Source organism: Phaethon aethereus, assembly GCF_964289735.1.
Source record: "Phaethon aethereus genome assembly, chromosome: 1".
NCBI classification, from domain to species: domain Eukaryota; kingdom Metazoa; phylum Chordata; class Aves; order Phaethontiformes; family Phaethontidae; genus Phaethon; species Phaethon aethereus.
Genome location: NC_138575.1, coordinates 197,516,054 through 197,539,533, shown reverse-complemented (window position 1 = coordinate 197,539,533; position 23,480 = coordinate 197,516,054). Strand labels below are relative to the sequence as shown.

General features: G+C 40.8%; 2 protein-coding genes across 3 annotated transcripts in view; one reads left to right on the top strand and one right to left on the bottom strand.

The window, feature by feature from the left end:
- Positions 1–14,839, top strand: part of FRY (FRY microtubule binding protein) — a gene marked incomplete at its 3' end in the record, with an annotated part of 178,470 nt that extends 163,631 nt beyond the window's left edge. Inside the window, exons 56-62 of one of the 2 annotated variants that reach the window (XM_082001350.1) lie at positions 1,066–1,215; positions 2,040–2,138; positions 2,593–2,676; positions 8,662–8,679; positions 11,606–11,716; positions 13,793–13,986; positions 14,581–14,839. In XM_082001350.1, the coding sequence (XP_081857476.1) occupies positions 1,066–1,215; positions 2,040–2,138; positions 2,593–2,676; positions 8,662–8,679; positions 11,606–11,716; positions 13,793–13,986; positions 14,581–14,839 (915 nt within the window). The remainder of the gene's footprint in view (positions 1–1,065; positions 1,216–2,039; positions 2,139–2,592; positions 2,677–8,661; positions 8,680–11,605; positions 11,717–13,792; positions 13,987–14,580) is intronic. The other variant, XM_082001351.1, reaches the window with a different exon arrangement.
- Positions 14,840–19,633: 4,794 nt separating this feature from the next.
- ZAR1L (zygote arrest 1 like) lies at positions 19,634–21,693 on the bottom strand (the record flags this gene model as incomplete). Its single annotated transcript, XM_082002785.1, has 4 exons — positions 20,807–21,693; positions 20,405–20,497; positions 20,187–20,261; positions 19,634–19,777 (listed from the first exon to the last, which is right to left on the bottom strand). Exons 1-4 carry the CDS (start codon positions 21,410–21,412, stop codon positions 19,634–19,636), a joined length of 918 nt encoding a protein of 305 aa, XP_081858911.1. The 5' UTR covers positions 21,413–21,693.
- Between the last annotated feature and the right edge of the window lie 1,787 nt (positions 21,694–23,480).

Here is a 23,480-nt window from a genome sequence, read left to right as displayed (position 1 = left end):
TAACCATTTTATAAATTATTGATAGTGTACACCCTACCTACAATGTGAGGGCTTATGTAGCTTTTTAAAAAAAATCATTCAATCCACCAGCTTCCATTATCAATAAAGTCTGAATTCAACTCACCTGATTTTAGGTACTTAACTTCAGTGCTCCAGTGTAGGAGCAGTAATAGGCTATTTATATGTCTGTCATTCAGAGTGGTATTTGGGAAGCACTTCTCTCCAGTGAAGCATGCTTACGGAAATACAAGTCCTAACCTACATTCCTCAGAGAAATACCTCTGGTAACGTGGAATGACTCATATAAAAACATTGCATGCTTTTATTTTTCAAAATATTTCAACGTTACTCCCACCTGCTGAGCAGGTCTTAGTGAGATATCTTTTGGCAGTTGGCGCAAGACTAAAAATTTATTTTTATTTATTATTCACTTTATATATTAGTCACCGAAAAGAAAGTATCAGCACTAGAATGGTTCTGGAAGACTAGGCTGGTTTAGGACTCAAAACACCAAAAAAATCTTCTGAGAAGAATAATTCCCGGATGCAATGCAGTATTTCTGGAGTCCTCCCAAGGAGCAGAAAAGTTCTAGTGAGAAGGTTTTTCCCACAGGGGAAAAAAAAGGTTTTTTCTGATTTTTCCATGCTGCTGTTTGGCATTAGTATGTTCATTAGCCACTTGACATGGAATACTAACAAAACAATGCCCGGAATGGGCAAGAAAAGTAAAGTGCTGATCAACTCTGTTAACTCTGTACAGCCAAGAAAAAAATGCTACCTGTGGGTAAAAGGCTTGATAAAGATTGAATCGTCTTTACAAGAAAGAATGTATTTCAGTAGTAGATTGTTACGAATTCTGTAATTAGTTTTACAGCTGCCCAGCTGTGCACTGTCTCTGGCACAATAACTATTATTAAGTATCCTTGAGCAGCTGTTCAGTTCTCCAGAGGGAGATGGTCTCTTTTGCACATTATTGTGCAAAGACAAAAAAGCATGCCATCTGTTTACAAAGGAAAGAAGCTTGTGCTTGAGTAAAGTATGTGATAAACTGTATTTTGCTTTACAGAATATTCAGAAAAGATTCTGCTTCCTAACCTGCGATGCAGCTAGTTACTTGGGAGACAACCTGCGAGGAATAGGCTCCAAGTTTGTGAGGTCTTCTCAGATGTTAACATCATGCTCAGAATGTCCCACCCTTTTTGTAGATGCAGAAACAGTGAGTATATTTCTTTGAAAAGGCATGTGCTGCACTGCAGTGTGTTATTTTACTCTGTTTCACTTCTGAGCAACTCCTGAACAGATATGTCAGAAAGGTACCCACCACCTATCTCTAATTTTTGTTTCTTGTTCTTAACCAAATTTCCATTAATTTTCCTTATTATTGTATTAGGTAAGTAGTGGCAGATGGGCAATATGATTTGTTGAGCCTGTGTGCCAAAAATCAAAATAAAACAGGTACCTATTGGACCCAGTTGGTTCCACAAATGGAAAAGGAGAAGCTGTTTGTTACATAGCATCAAAGATGGTTTCATTTGAGTCAGCTGTGATGTGAGCTGGAGGATAAAAATATATATTAGGGAACGAATGAGATGGCCCTTCCCATTGTTTTCATTCTGGCCCATGTTTATCCAACAGCATAAGGACAGTGTAGCCTAACACAGAAGTACAGAGGTAGGAATTTGCCAGGCGTAATCTTGGGCCCACTGCTGTGACCGTGGAAGAGGTATGCCTCACGTCATCAGAGAGCTGTGGAGATTAGTTAGGCTTTGTGCCATGTTTTATTTTAATCAAGTCTTCTGCAAAACTGTTAAACACAGAACACAATTTCAATTCCACATCAGCATAGGTGCAACTTTTGCTATTGAGTTTTCAGAATAGTATTCTATTTATGTATATTTTTGTATAAATATAACTATTTTTCAGTGTTAGTACCTGTAAATCCAAGTATTATTTTTCAAGATTTTTACTATGCTTCCTACTCTTAATATTTTTATTCTTTTATAGTGACATTTACTAACTCTTTTGATTTCATTTCTCCAGCTGCTCTCTTGTGGCCTTCTTGAAAAGCTGAAGTTTAGTGTTTTAGAACTGCAGGAGTACCTGGACACATACAACAACAGGAAAGAAGCAACACTCTCGGTATGCTCGTTCTTTGTTTTGTGTGCATGTATACTTATGCTATGTCAGGAGACTGCAGATACACTCAGATCTGTTTAAACTAATATTCAGTAGAAAAACATGCTTCAGATACTGAATTCGCTAAAAGTTTCTTCCTGAACGTATAACTCAGAACTAAAAAAAATAGCTGTCATATCCCTTGATTTTAGAAACATTGGCATCTTTAATATTCCTGGTCTTTCCTTTCTCCTATTCAGTAATTAATTCATTTCCTTGGTTTATGCAATTCAAATGCTAATAGAAATCAACACTACACTTTTTAAATGACAGTCAAAGCAAATCATCATAGTCTGTGTGAATAAAAAGTGCAATTGCAAGATTTTATTTGTTTACATGCTCTGCTGGAAAACTGAAATATTTCTTACCTTTCTGCAATTTACTATATCTGCCTTATTCATCTCTTCTTTAAAAACAGTGGCTTGCAAACTGCAAAGCAACGTTTGCTGGGGGCTCACGAGACGGAGTTATTACCTGCCAGCCAGGGGACTCAGAAGAGAAGGTAATGAATGAGCAGCATTATTTCTTTCCTGTACAGTGACATGTGTGCGATATCTTGTTCTTGGACCCACAAGAGCCTGCTCTGCTTCCTCCTTGTCTCTCTGCTGGGCTTAGGCATAATCCAGTTTTCACATGTTATTGTTGTTGCCTCAGTCCTGGCCACAGGAAATGGGAATTATGCAGAGGCAATACTTCCTCTAGATAAGGAAGCAGAGCTAACCTTGCCTGGGTTGTGTGCGCTCTCCCTTTTAGGAAGATGTTGCAGCAGCAGTTTCCCAAAGCGCAATGTCTCTGAAAATCACTCCTGGTGTACTGGGCTTCCCATTTTATCTACAGCTGTTACAGACTTGGTCTGCCCAACAGCAATACTTCCCTGGTTGAAATCCACTTAGATTAGTAGTTATGAAATAATGACTGTAAAATGGCCAGTGAAATAATTTATGCTGTAGATAAGTACTTATAGCTAAGGCAAAATATTTCTTTATCACTTTTGAACAAAAGCTTTACACGCACATGCATATATATATACATGAATATATAAATATATATATTTTTAGTGTGTTGATTCCAGTTAAGAAATCAATCTTTTCAGAAATTGGCACCATCAGCAGGCTTTGCTGTTATTTGATATACTAAGTAAAGGAAACAACTTGTATCTTAGTGGTGTCAAAAGAGCAGAGAAATGGTATTTTGTGGGTTTTTTTACTTTTGGAGGGAAAAGAATGGAGGGATCGGAAAAGGGGTGCTGAGAGAATTAGCCAAAATCAGGAAGCAGCAACAGCATGTAGGAAAAAGTGACATTTCCTCTTTCCATGTATTTTAACTTATAAAAGATAATGACATTTTCAGAACACACAGTTACCTGTTGTAACCATTATTTTTAAATACCTTGTTTTATTCTTATATTTGGTTTCAGTTTGTCTGTCTTCTCCCCAAGTTCGCTTTATTTTCTTCTGGTTTTATAGTAACGTGTCTTTCCCACCTCTATGTATTTGTCTCCCTGTCTTTGAACTCCCTTGATTTTTATTTTTTTTATGCCATTTCCCAAGAGTCCCAAATCCTTGCTACCCCTGCATTTTGGCTTCCTTGACCTTATTAGCAAATCTAATTTGCTAATCTTCTGGCTGCAATCACAGGCAGTGGGAAAGCTGTTCAATCTTCCCCCATCTGGCATTGGCACCAGCAAAAGTTACAGGCACCTTCCAATGCATTTAAATAAGATACTGTCTCTTCTGTAATTGTTATGGTGTACGGGGAAGTTACAGGTGAGCTATTCTCAAATCTAAAAAAGAGGGACCTGGAACACATGCTACTACCTGTCCTGCAAGTACGTCAGGAGAGGGAGATGAAGTACACATAGGGAAGCGTAGCTATTGGAACGTGCATGGGCTTTCTCTTCCCACTGATGCACAACACCCTGAAGAGTGACTTCAGACTGTAGTGTTACATACCTTGCTGTATACAGCTTAATTTAGCCTCTTCATCCCTCTTTTGCAAACCCATAGAATGGGATGGAGCATCACACGACTTGCTGATAATCTACATTGGGTTTTTTTTTTCAAAAAGTAGAGGAGAGAGAATGCTGAGGATAAGGAATAAACTGTGATGTGAGCTCGTATAGCAGGCCTAAATGCATCTAAAAGTTAATAAATGTCATGTCCCACTTGTGTGGGTGTTTTTTATTGTCTCAGAATTAAATGTGTTTTGTGAAGCTGGGTTTAGTATTCTTACTGCTTATCGAACTGACTGAAAAGAAGGGTTTCTCACTCCTGCAGGAATCCCTGATCTCTCCCCAGCATTATTCCTTGGAAGTTGACAGGATGGTAGACCTTTGATCAACAGGCTATTTCTTTCCTTCCCCTCTCATTCACCTGTCAGTTGATGCAGCTCTTCCCAAAGGAACATTCTGTTTATTCAACAAAAGTGTAATGGGAGGAAGAGTCCAGGGAAAATGAGGAAATGTGATTAGGAGGGGACAAGGAAAATTACTCCTAGAGTGGCAAGTACTTGTTTTCTTATCTTTCCTCCCCTCTTCTCCCTCAACCTGAAAAGCTAAAGAATCTAATAATTGTAGGGGAAAAAAAAAATCTGTCTCACAGTGGTAGTCACAAGGGAACCTGCCTAAACTCCTAAACTCATTGAAGGTTAGACCAGGGCCTGAAATCCTGCTGAAAACTTCTGCAATAAAAAATTGCTTAGCTAAGCACAAAACCAGGCTACTTCTGGAAAAGCTTCAGAAATTATTGTAAGGAAGAAAAAGCAACATCTTGCTCTACAGAAGGCAGAAATCTTAGATTCTCAGAACTCCCCACCTGGTAAAAAGCTTGAGGTGAAAATAGTCCCCTCTACAGACAAGACAGACATAACACCAAATTCAGTGTTAGCACAAGCAGTCGCATCACAAATGCCTGCTGATGCTGGTAGCTAACGTGGCACCAGTTTCTCCGATCAGATCTTATTTCAAAATAATTGCATATGATTTGTTGACCACTGTCACTGCTACTGAAAATGGGCAAAAGCAAAAACTGCTTATTCTGACATTAGAGAAGCTTGAAATAGAAGTTGTCTAGGTCAGCTAATAGAGCTAGCAACTTTTCTGACTTTGGGTAAAAGCTTCGTGTCCCAGAATGTCTTTCCCCCCCTTATTCTTGCAACAGATTACATGCTTTGGATGGGTCTGTGATTTGTAAGCTTTGGTGCCTCATTGAGCAACAGAGTCTCAAGGACACAGGAGTCAATTTATAGACATTATATTGTGCTGTCTGTCAGGTGTAACAGTCTTAAATGACTACAGCTATCAGTACATTCTTCAACTTTACTGAACAACGATTCTTTTAATCTGGTCAAATTTTGGTTGCTTGGGGTATTTTTTCTGGAAAAGAGATACGTGGAAGATCCTATTTTTCTTGTCAGTTAGCACTGCTAATTCAAAAATTTTCAAATAAGACTTTACTCTGTAAGTCCAAAGTCAGTATACACCTTTCTTAAACCTTGCTCATCCCAAAGCTCACCACGAGCTAGTGGATGTGAGCTTTGCAAACTCAGTCTGTTAATAGATATTTAAAACATGCTGCAGACCATAAAAATTTGCCCCAGAAATTCAGAATGTGCCTGTTGCTATGGGTTTCCCTGTGGCTAAAGGTTCAATTACTCCAGGCCACCAATAAGACTGGAGGTGTAGCTCTTGGGTGCCTCTTGGGTACCTCATCTGGAGTTAAGCTGAGTTACCATAAAGCTCAAGGCACAGTAAGTCTCGGCGTTAGGTTAGAAATTCTTTATAATCAATAATCAATTATCTGAATGCTGTTTGACAGATCCATGGACTGGCAATGAGGCACAATTGGCCCGAGTAGGCACCTTTGCTAAGGGAGGAACACAGCTGTGTTTTAGATTTCTCCAGACAGGATAGTTTCTACTATCTTTCAAGTCCAGTGGATATTTAAGAATGCACAGCATATGCTGTTATCTCTTTTTATCTCTGATACATATATACTCACACACACAAATTTGTGTATATATACACACTTGCCCAGGTTGTGGGAAAAGCTTTTGTCTGCTGGAATGTCAGGTCAAATATAATACCTTAATAAATTGCACTTGCAATTAAAAACCCTTGCACACAGCAGTTATTTTGTTACGGTGGGACTCTCCTGCGCCAATAAATGACTTAAAGACTGTGTTGCCGTCAAAGTGTTTAAGTCTTAAGAAATAATTGTGTAACTATCATCTCTTTTCAGTATGTAAAAACTATTCCTTGAACAGACCAAGAAGGCCCGTGATCTAAAGATTACTACTTTGCCATTTTCGTGGTCTGCTAATAGTACAGAACAGTAATTCTCTGTCTCAATAAAAAACTAGATCGAAGTGTTTCTGCTAGTGTCGTTCTTAGGTGTAGCATTTACTAGCTGCATAAAGGACTGTGCAAGTGATCCAAATACTCTAAACATTCAGTATTTTCAGCTGCCAAAACCACTAATGGTATAGTGTCTATCAGCTAATCTAAAACAACACTTCCCCTACTATAGGAATTAAATGAGAAACTGAGAAGAGTGAAGGCTAGGATCATTCCACCTGAGCCCCTGCTGCTGGGGACTAAACGAAATGTCACTTAGTCCAACAATTAGTGTTTTTTCAACTTCCAGGGAATATTTCATTTTATGCTGAAAGAGAGAGAAAGATAAGATACAATCATGAACTTGTAGAGCAATGTGGCGTTGAGCATCAGTAGTTTAAGGAGATTTTGTATCCAGTGTATTTTCTGTCAGTGAAGAAGAAGGGGTTTTTGTGTAATGTGAAAGCTCCTCCCCACCCCTTTTTGTGGCTTGCCCTGGTTTTGGAAGCAGTACAGAGAAGACAGTATTTTCTGGGGAAAAAAAAGAGCATTGGAATTCACTTATATGCTGCTTCCCCACCCCCTGCCTTCTTTAAAGTAAATTCCATGGCAAATTAGAAACTACATGTGGATTCCAATATATTTGAAAGTCCAAGTGAAACTTGGTGGCATGCTGAACTTCGGAGGAGCTTAAGTCAGAGACAAACAAAATATGAAAAACACAAGCCAGCGTACCTGTGAATTTATGAGAGCACCGTGATCTGTCTGCTCTTGTCTTCTTATCTTGAATTTAGCTTTACAAAGCTTAATTTACGTGAACTGCGTGGAAGCCAAGATATAAAGGGGTTTTTTTCCAAAAGGTTTAAATAGAAGAAAAAAAACTATTCAAGCAATGTTAAAGGCATAAAATAATATAAATAAAGGCAAAAAAAACCATCACAAGAGCTTAAAGCTTAGTTTGTCATGGTTTTATAGAAGAGTAGTGCAGGATTTGGGACAATACTTTTCCTACATTCTTTAATAGTAAGGCCCATGGAAAGAAGCCAGACTGAAATACTTGGTTCAGCTATACCAAGTTAGCATTACTTCATATTTCTGTGTTTGCTGCCTTTGTATTGATGGTAAGGTAGATTATTTTAATAAGAATTAACACTTTGTGCATATGCACTGACATCAGGCTGTAGCTGGGCAGATGTTATTCTGTTTGTTAGTTAACAGCATTTACATGATGACTTTGTTCATACAGAATGTCATGAGAATGTGAAATATATATATAAAAAAAAATAAGGAAAACTGCATTAGAAGTGCACAGAGTGCAAGTAGTCATTCTTGGCAAAGAAAAGAGGAACACTTTTTTGAGAGAAGTTAGTCCCCTAACCTTTGAAATGCTAATGTAGGTCAATTAGAATTTTTACTACTGTTGCAACAGGACTTACACTGACATTTTTAATAGCTCCAGAATTACGAATCAGTGAATCATTACTGGTGAGAGGAAGGAATACAAAGCTGTCTGAATGTGTGGCATTGCCATGTTGTGAAACCAAACTGGCATTTTCTATGGATTTTTTTTTTAACGATAGTCATAACTTAAAAGTGATATGCAAAATGTTTCCATTGTAATGTGCGAAGTAATAAACTGAGCAGTCACAAAGCTTAACCTGGAAATTTCATTAGATCTATTACATCCAAAGATAGAAGTATTTATAAGTAACAGAATATTTATAAATAACAAAGTACAGTTCTGTTCATCACTTCAAAACCCTGCCTGATTTTTTCAGTACTTTGCAATATGAGCTCTTTTTAATAACAAAGAAAGTATATTTAAATAGAAGTATTATTTCAAGAGTTTTCTAACACAATTTCATTGTGAGTTCCTGAGCTATTGAGTGAGATAAATCAAAACTAATAAACATGAAGATTTAACTGAGGATGTGTAGACTGTAATTTACCATTAGAATTAAAGCTTGATTTTATTAAGAATGCTGTGCATGTTGTATGTGGTATTTTCAACCAGTTACCAGGTTGAGGCAAGCATTGCTAATACTGCTGACAAGTTATGCTATTAAAGATGGCCTGTGCTTCCTATTGCATGCATTACACTGACACTATACTTTCTTTCCTTTCCTTTTCTCCTGTGCCATGCTTGCTGTGTAGCAAATGGAATCTCTTGCAGTAAGTCGAAGTTCTTTCATATTCTTTGTCCATCCGTTGATGGACTAATACACCCCAATTTTACTGTTTTACTTCTAAGCATGTTTTCTGTTACCATTTTCCTGTAGAATACGTGGTTCTACATGCAGTGACTAAAATAATTTACTAAGGTGTGTTTTGTGAAATCTAAAAATACTGTGCCAAAATTCTGACACCTTCATATGCTGTTTTAAATGGTCATTTACACAAATTTTAAAAAATCAGACCTTTGAGTGGATAAAATATGCTGGAGTGGACGATGAAATTTTTTGCTATTTTAAAATTCATAATTTTCAATTTGTGCTAATGAAAAACTGCAATTTATAGTTGACAGTTATGTTTCAAATTGTTTTTGTTTATATGTTGATGAACAGTTTCACCATTATTGGTTTCTAATACTTACTCAGGAAGAACAAAAATTGAGTTGCTTGATACGATAACTAAATACTGAGTGAGTCAAACCTGAGTCTTCAATTTGGCCTTAGTTTGTCTTCATTGAGGTTAGCAGCCAGAAGTGTGAAACTGAATTACTGTTCTCCAAGGACTAAAAAAAAATTGTGTTACATGCCAAGCTATCATGAGATTTATTATTTTTTTTAATGGTGTTAATGCCGTGTCCTCGTTTTCAATTACTTTTTAACTCCCTGACAACTTCAAGTATATGTCTGTTAACTGCTACATAGCGTTGCCAGTTCTCCAAAATTTGAGTAGAGTGAACCTGATCCCTACTGGAGAAGCTGGGGCTGTGTCCCTGCCGGTGCCCTAACCAGGACCAGGCAGCACGCGTGAGTCCCCAGGCTGGAGTTAGGGGTGAACGGGTCGCACCTTCCCCGGCTGGGGTGCCAGCCAGCCCCTGACATGCCCGAGCATGGTTCGAGAGAAGACCGAAGCCAGAGGCATTTCCAGGAGGTTGTATCTAAACAGTCACTCTTTATTTTGGGAGGAGAATGGTTAGCCACAGAGATGCAAGCTTGGCAGCGCTCCGTGGCCTCAGTTTCAGAGAACGGCATCTGGGCAGGTTTATTTAACAGGCAGCGTCCCTCATGCCCTACCTCTTCATTCTCTTGGCCACCCGTAGGTTTTGATCCTGCCCACGAGTCACTTCTGTCCTAGCAGGTCGCACGTCCGTTCCCTCCCTTTCTTCCCCACCAGAGATCTGCCTGGCCCCACGGCTCCTGCGGGTGTCTTTGCTGCTGTGTCAGGTCTGGTGGGATTCCTCCCTTCCATTCAGGGCGGGAACGCTCTGACCCCGCTCACCAGCACCAAACATTGAACACACCGACTCAGATACCAGAAAGTTTGTCCGCAACAGCACAGAGTTCAGACCAGGCAAATCCACAGCGCTGAACTCTGCTGCTGTGGCGGACCGACGCTGAGGCGCGAGCAGCCCCGTCTGCCTGCCCTCCAGCAGGATGAGCCCTGCCAGGCCGGTGCCTGCTGGCTTGGAGTTCTCCTTCTGCTCCCACTCTCCTCGTAAACCTCCTTCAGAAGGAGACTAGCTCTGCCTGGTTATGGCGGCGCCCTTGGCCGACTGTCCGTGGCTGGGTACGTGGTGTCCACCCCTCCCTGGCAAAAAACCTGAAATTTGCCAAAGAACCTCTCTTTTGACCTCAGCCTTGTCTGGCTGGTGCAGAAATTTTGGGAACTGGAATGCTAGGGATATGGTTATAATTTTGGCTTATTAATAAAACCCCTTCCACTTATATATTGAACCATATGTAAACACTTAAATTAATGCTTATGATGTTTTTAAAGTACTTTTCAGTAGTGTTTGTGCTGGCATTTGCAACTGACCCCAATTCAGCAAATAGTTAAAGTATGTGCTGGTAGCTAAGCATGTATGAAGTGCTTTAAGGAAGCAAGGTCATTAATAGCATCTTCTTCTTTTCTGCCATATTTGGCATGAAACTCTGCTCTAGTTCCGGCAAGCAAATGGAAGGATCACTGAGCCCACCCTTGGTCACTGTGTCTGTAAGAGAAGACAAATCAAATATGGTTTGAAGTCTGTAAGGCTTTCCTGCCAAAGGCTCGGGAGGCCTCCTGACTGGAACTTGTCGAATTTTCACTTTTTCCATTATTTGCCAGAGATTAAACATTCCTCCCTTCCCCACCATTATCCAGCTGTGGAACTATGAGATTCCCCCTCCCGATAGACACACAGATACCAGGACCATGAGCATATTAACTTGACTTCCCTGGCAGACGTGCCCATCGCATGTCACTTCAATGTGTCTGACATCTCGTGTCTGGTGCTGCGCAGTACACTGGAAGGAACAAGTTATTATTCATGGAATGGTACCTGCTTTATCTGGGAGAATAAACTGTAGAAGCCAGATGTCCTCTTACACATGAAACTCCATCCATCTGTTGTATGGCCTCTTTAAGATGGTGGAAAATCCATGAGCTGCGGTTGAAGTTGCAGAGCTGGCATTTACTCTTTCCTACTCCTGGCTGGATTTATTGCCGCTCTTCCTCTCCCCTCAGGGAAGCAGGCAGGAGTTTTGACCCTCTTGGACAACTACTTCATTGATTCTCTCTTGGATTTCCATCCTCTCGGAAGAGGTCTTTGACCATTTCTGGAGTTTTAATGATTTTTAATGTTCTATGCAGCAAAGTCATTTCCCCTGTATTCTTCTTTCCAGCTGCAAACTGAAGACAGTGAAGCTAACCTATATAAACTGCTTTGAGATCGATGCTGACATGTGCTACATGAGAGCTAGACATTATAATTCTGATTTTCAATGTCCTACATGACTTACCTGCAGAAGAACGAACCTTACTTGTTTTTTTAAATAGTGTATGATCATACTTGGGTAAAATATTTTTTGAAGAACTGAACTATTATTGAAAATTATCTGAACTCATTGATCTTTATTAATTATTTCTTCTCCTACAAATCTTTCCTTAGCAATTGGAACTGTGTCAGAGATTATATAAACTGCACTTCCAGCTGCTGTTGCTTTTTCAGTCCTACTGTAAACTTATTGGACAAGTGCATGAAGTCAGTTCCATGCCAGAGGTATGTAGCAAACTACAAAGTCTTATATTGAAAATACCACTTTACTTTCATGTTCTTATTTTTATTTCTATGGACTTACACCAAAGATTACACTATTTCACCCTGAATATAAGTCTGCAGACAAAACCCTTCAATACACTAGCATCCACATTAAAATATAGTCAAGATGCTGTATTTGTTGTAATTGACTGTACTTTCAGAGACTGGGATTTGATATAAGGATCTGATCTATGATACATGGAATCTTAACTTCAGTCACACACTTTAAATGTAAGGAGGGCTTGCACTGTGTGAACATCTGCATGTGATTTATTTTTATTTTAATTGAGGCCTTAATTTTTAGGGAAAATGAGCTGCCTTCACACATACAGAAAATAGCCTTTTCCAGATCGTGACTGATTTTATCTGAACTTTGTGGAGACACTTAGACCAGTAGCACTTGTTAGCATGACAATAACAAACTAATTTGGTACATTAATCTTAATATGGATGCAAAATTAAGATTTTTGCTGGAATAATGTGTTGTAATTTCCAGCCATATAAACTGTCTCCATTGCATGTGCATTATATTAGAAACGTCTGCAGCAGTTTTTGACAAACAGCTATTAAATGATTTTGCATTCTCTCATACTTGAGCAAGCAAAGGTGTGTAGTGTAGAACCATTTTATAATCTGACTGCAAGTGTACCGCTCGATCGTGTTCTCTGAATAAACAAATCAAAATGAGTTTAATGTTTCCAAAGAGTATTAAATATATTTTAAATATATAATTAACTAAATACCTTAATGTCATAGATTTTTTAATTATGTGATTTTTACAAGCTTTCTTCTTTAAATATTTTTGACACAGCATACTATTGCTTTTGACCCAAATATCTCTGTTTTTAGATAAATCTATATATCTAACTTTAAAAAACACTTCACAAGAACATTGCTGTTAAGAGTCAAATTTATTTTCAGCAATTGCATCAAATACGTAATACTTTGAAATATCTTTGAGGTGATCACTTTAAGTGAAATGATCTTCATTTAAGGAAAGATGGTAAAATAACTTGCCATTCCATATATATTTTTCTCCTGGTAAGGTGTATATGTTTTAAACTATTGAGGGGTAGACATTTTTGTACTTTGCTTGTAGCTATAAAATGTATTTTATGACAGATTCTAGTAGTTTACAGATTGCCTCTAAACAGAAATGGTTTGTTTTATCAGTTGGTGCTGTAGTAGTACAAAGAGTTTCAATACTTAGTGTATCTTAAGGAACAGCTCTGAAGGCTGGCTTGTAGTGTGACTGGGCTGTTCACTTTTAAGAGAAGACAGAACAATAGGCATGTAGTCTTAGAGTAGCCTAAATTTTAGAAATATTTTGTGTTCCTTAGAAGATAATTGATTTCTGTAACTGTATTTCACAGTTCCAATTTTGTTAGATTGTTATAAATAATGCAGCCTATGGACCTGGGGAACAATAATGTAGGAATAGCTGTTTCACCATGAAATTCACATATTTTTTAGAGCCATAAGCTATTATTTAAAGGAAGTTCCATTGTTAGTTCATGTGACAGTGGTTATTTTTAGCAGGTATGAGCACAAAAAGTTCATCTTTATCAATGAAATGTTGACTTGTGAATTACTGATGAGCCTTGTGCCGTATTAACTTTTCAGCCTGACAAAGGGTTGTACAATTCCTGTCCATCTGTTAATCATAGAAGATCCTGCATTTTTTTTGTAAATAAATAACAACATCACTGCTAAGAGAAGTAAATGTTTTCTTAAACTTTTCCACTATGATATGAAAAAAATAGCAGGGTGAAAAATAAAAGATTGTTTAGATGTGCTCTTGCATTTTAACAAGCCAAAAATACAACATAGGGTTAAGGGAAGCTTAAAAATCTGTAGTTCGTGTTTTTCCTATATTGTACGATGCACAGAGATCAAGAAACGTCCTTGTGTTAAAAGGGGATGTTTTCTGTAATGTATACATCTAATGTAGTAGTAGGAACAGACTTGAAATACCTGCTCCCTTTGGTGCCTGTGGAGAATGAAAATACCCATCTCCCATCTCTCTCCTTGGAACAGCTGTTAAATATGTCAAGAGAACTGAGTGAGTTGAAGAAAAATCTGAAGGACGCTACTGCTGCAATCGCAGCTGAGCCTCTGACGACGGAATCTGAGCCCACATTCAATTCTACGGAAGCAGCTATTCAGTCCATGCTGGAGTGTTTGAAAAACAATGAACTTGTTAAAGCTGTCCGGCAAATAAGAGAATGCAGGCAAGTTTTGCTACATGGCTCATATTAGACTTTCACGTTAATAGAAGAGCACGCATTTACTATCTTCCTAACTTCATACTAAATGTAATGTGCTGGGTCAGCATAATTAATTTATTATGTTTCAACAAGGTACATGGGGGCATTGCTATTATTAACTTTTGCAGGGGTGTGCCACAAGTAACAATATCAAATCAGTAATACAAACATGTATGCTTGCAACAATGAAGATGTTTAATTACATTGCGTAGATCGAAAGTACTTCTGTGTGGCTCTTAAGAATCTTTTTATAGAGCTAATTCCTTACAGGTGTATATCACTGGCATCAGCTAACATTCAGCCCAGTTTCACTTTCACTTATTTGAATGAGTTTTCTTAAGCTTTTTTGTTTCTAGATAATAGGAATTGCGCTTTTATGTGATGTCTGTGCCTAATACCAGAGTCTGAGTAACAAATGAGTAGCATAAAACAGTGAGTTGCTTTTGGCTTATAAGCGTGTGTGAGTCAGTTCTCCTTTTAGAGATCTCTATCACCTAGTTTCCGTCTGCGCTAATACACCCATAATGATACACACATTCTTTCCCTGTTTGATTGCAGGATTTTGTGGCCCAATGATATCTTTGGAAGTAGCTCTGACGATGAAGTCCAGACACTACTGAACATTTACTTCCGGCACCAAACCTTGGGTCAGACGGGCACCTATGCACTGGTGGGCTCCAACCAGAGCCTGACTGAAATCTGTACCAAATTAATGGAACTGAATATTGAGATCCGCGACATGATTCGCAGAGCTCAGAGTTACCGGGTCATCAATACTTTTCTTCCAGACTCCAGCGTTTCCGGCACAAGTCTCTGACAGGACTCTTGTGTCCTCTTTCGAGCTGGGAGTGCTGCCCTGTTGGAGTGAGGTGGCTCAATGTCTTCTCAGCCTTACAAAGGTTTGGTCAAACTGTACTCACTCTTGTTACGTTTAGGATTTCTTCTAAAAAGATATGGGCTGAACTTCAAATGTGTAGCAATACTGTAAGGACAAAGGTAGCGTAGAGCATCTGGGACAACATCCTTTGTTCTCTGTTGCACAAAAATCAGTTAGCATTTCACTGAGCAATTGCAACTCACTACTGAAGAAGTGACTTCCATTGCATACCAAAGCCTACTACACTGAACAATACTTCCTTTATAGCAAATTAATTTTAGGTTGGCAAAAGTGCAATGTTTCCTTCACAAAATAATATTTTTTGTTTAAAAAAAAAAAAAAAACAACAAACTTGTACATGTTTTCCTTTTTTCTTTTATTTGGTTGAGTGAAAGATGGGCAGAATGAAGCTGGCCACCGAATCTTGCAAACTTGTTGGTCAAAAGCTGAGAGCCTGTGTATATGAAACAAATTGTAAATGGACTACAGTTTAATGTACACTGTAATTTGAATATGATTACTGTATCTGAAAACAACGAGCTGCTATGAAGTACATTTCCTAATGTTACTAGGCTACTGTCTCTGAAGGTACTGGATCATATTGCAGAGGTCTGTTCTTAGGCCCCCAAGCATCATGAATGGTCTTGGTAGATTTTCTTTTTGTTGTTGTTTTAAAGGACCTTGGCTGCTTTTTACTAGAGGGTTGCTTTTATGAATATATTTATACTATTAAACGACAGTTGATCTAATTTAACTTGCCATTTTGTAGGAGAAAGTCCCTTCACAGAGTCAAATCTTTTGAACTGTTATGCATGCATATTTTTATTTAATATAAATTTTGAGTATAAAAAGTAAAAATATTAACGTGAAATGCAAGTTCTCATGTTAAGTTTCTTTAAAGAGATGTCTTATTTTATTTGTATTGTATATATAAAAGTCATACCTGTATGTTTTTTCTTACATTTAACTGCTGTCCAGTGTTAAATGTACGCATGTAAATCTGTTGCACATCTGAGACACTTTTATTCTGACAGCTATGTAACTTATTCACTCTGTAAATACACTTAACCGTTTTTGTGAAGTAACTTTGGTTGATATTTGGCTCAGTACATCCATTTAACTAAAATATAAAAGTCATATATAATCACAACAGAGTATGTGCTTGTTGTGAAGACTGTGTTCTTGTCTGAATCTGTACTGCTGTGGATGGTATCAATGGTCGGCCCAAAAGACACCCTTTTCATCGTTTATGGTGTTCATTGCACTGAAAGAAACCAGTGAGAAATCTAAGGATTTTTTTGTCAGTCTGTAGGTACAACTCAACCAGGAAGAGGGGGCTTATAAGATGGGGACAGACTTTTTAGCAGGGCCTGTTGCCATAGGACAAGTAGTAACGGGTTTAAACTAAAAGAAGGCAGATTTAGACTACATATAAAGAAGAATTTTTTCACAATGAGGGTGGTGAACCACTGGCACAGGTTGCCCAGAGAGGTGGTAGATGCCCCATCCCTGGCAACATTCCAGGTCAGGTTGGACGGGGCTCTGAGCAACCTGATCGCGTTGAAGATGTCCCTGCTCATTGCAGGGGGGTTGGACTAGATGACCTTTAAAGGTCCCTTCCAACCCAAACCATTCTATGATCCTGTGAAGAGTACATCGACTAAAGCATTTTCATAACTGAAAAAAATCCAGAGCTGAAGAATTCTGTTAAAAACATCAGCAATGGTCCTATTCATTTCAGCGTTGGGTTTCAGTGGGTTTTTTCCTCATGCTAGAGGAAGAGCTGTCCAGCCTACTGTATCAGCCTCAGCTCTGAGAATCCAGTAAAGCTCTCTCCCCTTCACCTCTTTTTAATTTTCAAAATGCTTGCACAGTTTTACATGGATCTTGAAAAATATTTTTATCGATGCATAAAAGGGGCACAATCGACTTCTTCTACAGGTTGTCTGATTCTGCAGTCCACAGAACTCTGTAGCACAGTTATAGCTGCGGGACAAAATAGATGCAAGGCAAATCACACAGCTATTTTTCTGAGTAAAATAATCTGCAATGGTCAGAGAAGTTTTCAGATTTCAGTTATGTATTTCACTCTTGAAAGCTATTCAGAACTGTAGTTGTGGTCTGCAAAAATTTTAGTCATTGGTAAAAGCTGAGATCTGCTCCATCACTTGGCAAAATCATGGATATTTTACAGATCACAGAATCACAGGAAAATTCAGGTTGGAAGGGACCCAGGGAGGTCATCTAGTCCAACCTCCACTTTGAAGCAGGGTCAGCCATGAGATCAGATCAGGTCCTGAAAACATTCAAGGATGGAGAGTGCACAGGCTCCCTGGACAACCTGTTCTACTTGACTGCTCTCATGGTGGAAAAGCTTTTCCTTTATCCAGTCTGAATCTATCTTTTTTATCTTATGCATGTTGTCTCTCACCCCCCTACCATGAGCCACATTGAAGGGCCTGGCTCCATCTTTCCTCCATAACCATAACCTGGCAGGCTACTGGAAGGTCCCACTGAAGTCTTTGCTTCTTCAGACTGAGTAAGTCCAGTTCCTTCAACATCTCCTCACAGAGCAACTGCTCCAGCCCTGTGACCAGCTTGGTGGCCTCCACTGAACTCCTTACAGTTGATCAACATCTTTTTCATATAGACAGCCCCAAACTGGATACCATAACCTAAATGAGGCCTAGTGAGAGCTGAGTAAAGGGTGACAATCGCTTCCCCCACTCCGCTGGCTCTACTTCTGTTCATACAGACCATGCGTGACCAGCAGGTGGAGAAAGGTTGTCCCCCCCCCTCTACCCTGCACTGGTGAGGCCTCATCTGGAGTATTGTGTCCAGTTCTGGGCTCTCCAGTTCAAGAGAGACAGGGAACTTTTGGAAAGAGTCCAACGGAGGGCTACAAGGATGATTAAGGGACTGGAATATCTCTCATATGAGGAAAGGCTGAGAGACCTGGGGCTGTTTAGTCTGGAGAAGAGAAAGCTGAGAAGGGACCTTATCAACATCTATAAATCTCTGAAGGGTGGCTCTCAGGAGGATGGAGCCCATCTCTTTTCAGTAGTGCCCAGTGACAGGATGAGGGGCAATGGGCATCAACTGCAGCACAGGAAGTTCCACCTCAACATGAGGAAGAACTTCTCTACTGTGAGGGTGATGGAGCACTGGAACAGGCTGCCCAGAGAGGTTGTGGCGTCTCCTTCTCTGGAGACCTTCAAAACCCGACTGGACGCGTTCCTGTGCAACCTGCCCTGGGTGATCCTGCCTTGGCAGGGGGGTTGGACCAGGTGATCTTCAGAGGTCCCTTCCAACCCCTACCATTCTGTGATTCTGTGATACAGCCCAGGATGGTGTTGCCACCCTTTGCTGCCAGTGCCCACTCCTGGCTCACACCCAGCTCACTGCCAGCCAAACCCCATGGACATTTTCTGATGAGCTGCCCCCCAGCCACAGAGTCCTCTATCTGTGTCCTGCAAAGGGTTCTCTCCATGCAGGAGATTCCCTTTGTGCCTGCTGAGTATCACAAGGCTCAAGCTGTCCCATTCCTCCAGGCAGCCAACATGCCTCCAAATGGTCACACCGCCCTCAGCTGTATTGTCTGGTCCCCCCAGTTCGGTGTCACCTGCAAACTTGACAAGTACACTCTGTTGCCTCTTCCAGGTCACTGGTAAAGATGTAGAACAGGACAGGTCCCAGGATGGATCACCTGCTGTACACCACTTGTTACTGTCCTGTAGAGTATAATCCATTGAGCAACTTGATACAATTGGCCCTCCACTGAGTATAAAGACCTCCAGAGGTTCCTTCCAACCTAAAGTATTCTGTGATTCTTCACAGATACATCATGTGTTTTATTGTAACCATCTAGCTTCCTTAGCATCATATCTAAACTTCAAGTAGAGTAGAAATTAGTGTATTCCCAACTCACTGAAGTCCTCAGACAACATGAACTGCAGTAATGCCCCACTGTGCTTCTACAACAGCAGTAGTTTTACTAGGATTGCCCTGGCTGCATTTTGTTCCTAGGAAAGGGCATTCAGTTATATTTAAGCCATCTACCCTGGAGTTACCTTACAGACTGGAAAGCTTCTCAGGTAAAAGCCTTTATTTGAATTGGGGGCACAGTGACTTGTGTCCTGAAAGAGGTAGAACATTAACTGTAGCAAATTTGTTACACTGGCACAGATACCCCAGCTCAAAGGTTTTTTCCCCTCCTCACTTGGAAAACAGGTAGCTTACACTTTTCCCTTGTATCTTACAGACATAGTCTTTGGTTATCTGAAACTGCTGTTTGATTTTATTTTTTTTAGTACATTTGACAAAGGCAGTGGGAAGACACACTTGCATGTGCATTTACCCCAGACTATGCTTCAGAACATTTATTTGCATCTTCCACACTAGTTCAGTTTGAGTGACTACAGAAAAACTTGCTGTTGCAGTTTTAATCTTAGCATTCCCTAAACAGATTAAAAAGAAAACCTGTTTTCTTTAGGGAATCAAATAGGTTCTGTTTCCTTCTAGATATACTTTCCTCTTTCATCACAGCAAGATGAAACTGAGGGGTAACAAACTAGCACAAACCTTTATTCACAGCATATATACGATGAAGTTAAATACTTTATAAATAATACAAAACTCTTTATCCATTTTCCAATGCCAGGTCAAAAGCCTAAAGTCAAAACATTGCAAGAGACTGACAAAGTGCAAAGCACAGAACAGAAGAGGGCATAGGGATCAGACAATGTATTTGAAGCTGTAAGTGTTATCACAGGACAGCCTCTTGCCTTTGCAGCGGCCACAAAGTTCTTGGCGATGAGGTCTCTTGAAATCAATATGTCTTTTCTTCTGAGGGCAGGAACAACGGATCTTCAAACAGGTCTTAAGAAACAAGGCATTTTATTAGTAATAGATCAAGGGTCCTCACTTCATGTTAGACATTTAGTTTTCCTTAATCATAGCAACACATTTGGGCTCATACACTTAGAGGAGCTCTTGCAGTAAAAACCCTGTGGAGTTAAGCTCCAAGAGCTTTCTCACCTAGAGGTACAAAACTCCACACTACATGCAGCTGAGCATAACATTATAAACCGAAAACCATTCTCATTAGCCATCTGCAGGAGGATGGAGTCCTATCCCATTACCCCTTCCCCAAATCACATTTCCTAGTTCTTTGATGAAAGCAATTTCTCTTCCTGATAAAGTCAATATCAGATTCAGCAACTGTAAACTATTAGAGTATGTGACAAACTCTGGCAGTCTTACCAGGATACAGAAACCTGTAACTTACCTGGCACTGGATTGCTTCCACTCGATAGGGATTGAAGCCCTTCTGGCATTTGCGACAGAGCTGCTTGAAGTACACCTGAAAAAGGCAAGTTCTCAGTTACTATAAAGACTTACTCGAAGTGTTCAGTACAGGTACCTAAATTTGTGCCAAAACATCTGTCACAGATTTGGTGCCATTCATTTCCAAGTCTCAGGAACAAGAAATTACTTGTTAACTACCTTGTTGCTTCCAGAAATGCACCACACATAAGCACTCTCCCATCTGGTCTTGCAGTCTTTACAGTGGAAATAGCCATACTTCTGCTCCAAAAACTGCAGAGAGAAAGTTCACTGAGCAGCCTCCATCACTGCAAAAGCACCCAGCCCAGCTCCCCCATTACACCACGTGTCTTCACAGGCAGGAGGCTGCACTACTGCAATGGAGCCCAAGCTGCCTGGAGCCTACTGACACAGGGTGCAGACCTGAGCAGGAAGCCAGGGTGGGGAACACTCTGCCTTTCGCTGCCCAAGAACAGATTTCTCTCAAACCTGCTTCATGGTTCGACCTCCCACCTCTTGCTCAGATCAGGCTGCACCAAGTCCCAGCCCCTCCTCAGGCCCCAGTGTCCCAGCACTGCACACCTGGAAGGCAGACCGCCGTCTGGGGGCCACAGCCTCCTCCCGTTGTGTCTCTGCTGTCTCCTCACTCGGCAGAGCAGCCTCCGCCTGGCCCTCCTGCTGCTCTCTGCTACTATCCTCTGTCATCTGCTCCTCAGGGGTCATTTCAGACACCTCTTCCTTCTCCTGGGGTCCAGCAGCCTCAGGCAGCATGAAGAGGCGGTGGTCCAGCATGGGCGAGTAGAGGGCAAGGTGCCCTTGGGTGCGGAGGGCAGTGGAGCTAAGGGGGTGGCCAACAGGCAGCGTGCGTGGCCCTAGCGAGCACTGCACAGCAGCATCAGCCCGCAGGTTCACCTGCACGCCCACCTCCTTGGTGCTGGCCCGGTGCAGCCATGGCGTCAGCCTGGGGCTCACCTGTGACAGCAGGGCCTGCAGTTGGGCCCGGCGGTAGCTGTCCAGGTAGTCAGAAGGCACGGGGGTGAGGGGCCCCCCAAGGAAGGGGCTGATGCTGCTGCTCTTGCTCTGCTTCCAGCTAGGCTGCTTCACCTTCGGGTCCCCACTGCGGCTTGGTGTGAGGCTACCCCTGAAGCTCTGGTATGTGCTGAAGGGGGGATAGACAAAGCCTTCCATGATTTCAGCCCCAGAAAAGCCAGTCCTGGTTGTCTCCCTCCCCTAGCCTTTATCTTACCTGGAGGGCTGCTGCTAATTGTAGCTAATTGATGGGGAAATTGGCTGCAGCCCGGTGGGGCTAGCTGGGGAGGAGGATTGATTGCAAAGGGAAGGCTGCAGGCCTGCCCTCACCTCTGCCCCCAGAGCTTTGTCCTTGTGGTGGAGTTGAAACAGGAGTTGATGTGTTTCCATGCACATGGTGTGGGAAGCCTGGACACGCAGACCGCAGAGCCCCTGTTCCAGCCATCACATCCAGGATTTCCCTTCCTCACCTCAGTAAGGTCTTTGTAGAAGGCCAAGGCCTGTGCAGAGCTAGGCTGCAGCTGTGCGACGTGTCCACAGGCTGACTTGCTCTGCTCCTGAGGCCTTCATCTGTGATTCTGGGTAGGAAATGCAGCCGCAGGGCTGAAGTAATAGAAGCTGCAGTAATAAATCCAGGGCTGAATAAAGCCTCAGTTGTTTATGCAGCTGTAAATCGGTGCTCTTGACAGAGCTGTGTAAACCCCGAGAAGTAATTGGCACTCAAAAAGTAGCACATCTCTGCAGGACCCTGTAAAGACGAATAGCTGTCATTCAGCCATAGCTGGGACAACCATGGCTTTCATAGTGGGGGAAGTCTGCTTGCTCACAGCTCCTTCTGTTTATGGTCTTAAAAGAAGGAAAAGGAGGGTTGGGAAACTAACAGAAAAATCGGGTACCCCACAGGCAACTGAGCAAAGAATGTAGGCAAGTACATCTCTGAAAAGGAGTCTTTATTGGTGCCAAAACTTCTGAGCATCCCCACTGCTCCATTACTTGGGGATTGTCTACATGCATCTTTTCTGTCAACTGGTTTAGGAAAAGATGGAATATACTTCAGTTTGTACAACAACCTGGAGGGAAAACAGTTATACTGGGAAAAGTGGCTTAATACCTGTATAATGAAAAAAATTATAGCAATACAAGCACTTACATATTAGCCTAGTAGCCTTTCTTCCATAATGACATCTCTTTAATTCAAATATAGTTAAAATCACATAATTAAATCATCTAAACTGTGTATCTGAATCTTTAGAGACTACAGAATCACCAAATCCCTGGACCTGTTGGGATATGAAATAATTTCTTTGCATGACTCCACACCACCTTTATAAAAGTGTTGCAATGGGCCAACAAGATCGGGGCTAGAGAAGAGCTGGTAAGGATGATGTCGTTAAACATTCACGGTGTATTTGAGAAAGATCCTTTCAAGTATCTTAAATAAAGCAGTACAAAACAACATTTTTATGGAATAAAAAGTGGTTAAGATTTAGGAAACTTATTCATCATAGTTAAAAGAAAGAGGGCTCAGGGCTCCACGTTGTGCTTGGGTTCTCAAAGCACCATCTGTATCATATCAAAGCAAAACCAGGGTATCGAGATGACCAAGTTAAAACTTACCACTGCAGCGTGGCTGCAAAAAGAGTAAATTGTTATGGTGCATTGAGAGGGAGATGGAGATTAAACTGGAAACTACATGCCATCATTCAAAACAACCGTATGGCTTCCTCTGGAATGCTTTGGGAAGAACCAATTACTGCACCTCCCCAGGACACTGCAGGATTAGAAGTTAAAGAAGTTCGTTGGAAAGAGGAGGGACGTGAAAAAATTACTCTATGAAAAGACGCTGAAGAAGGCAACTGATGAGTGAGCAGGTGATGTGATAGAATGGTGTAAAATAAGGACTGGTAGAGGTAGGAAGAAACCCCTTTATAACGCAAGAGCAGGTGAACGTCCAGCTAAAATGAAAGATGGCTAACTCAAAATTGGTAATAGGAACAATTTTCCACTGAGCTTGAAGTTATTTCATGGACTCATTGCTAAGGCCAAGAATTTATCAAAAGTGAAAATGGGATTGGACATGCATGTGGAGAATAATAATATACTCTTTATTGTAACATCAAACCCCATAATAATTTCATGTGTCAAGGTGTACAAAACCTCCTAACTAGAAAGATGAGGTTAGTACCGCCACAGGCCGTGACGCTCCATCACAGAAGATGCTTACTAG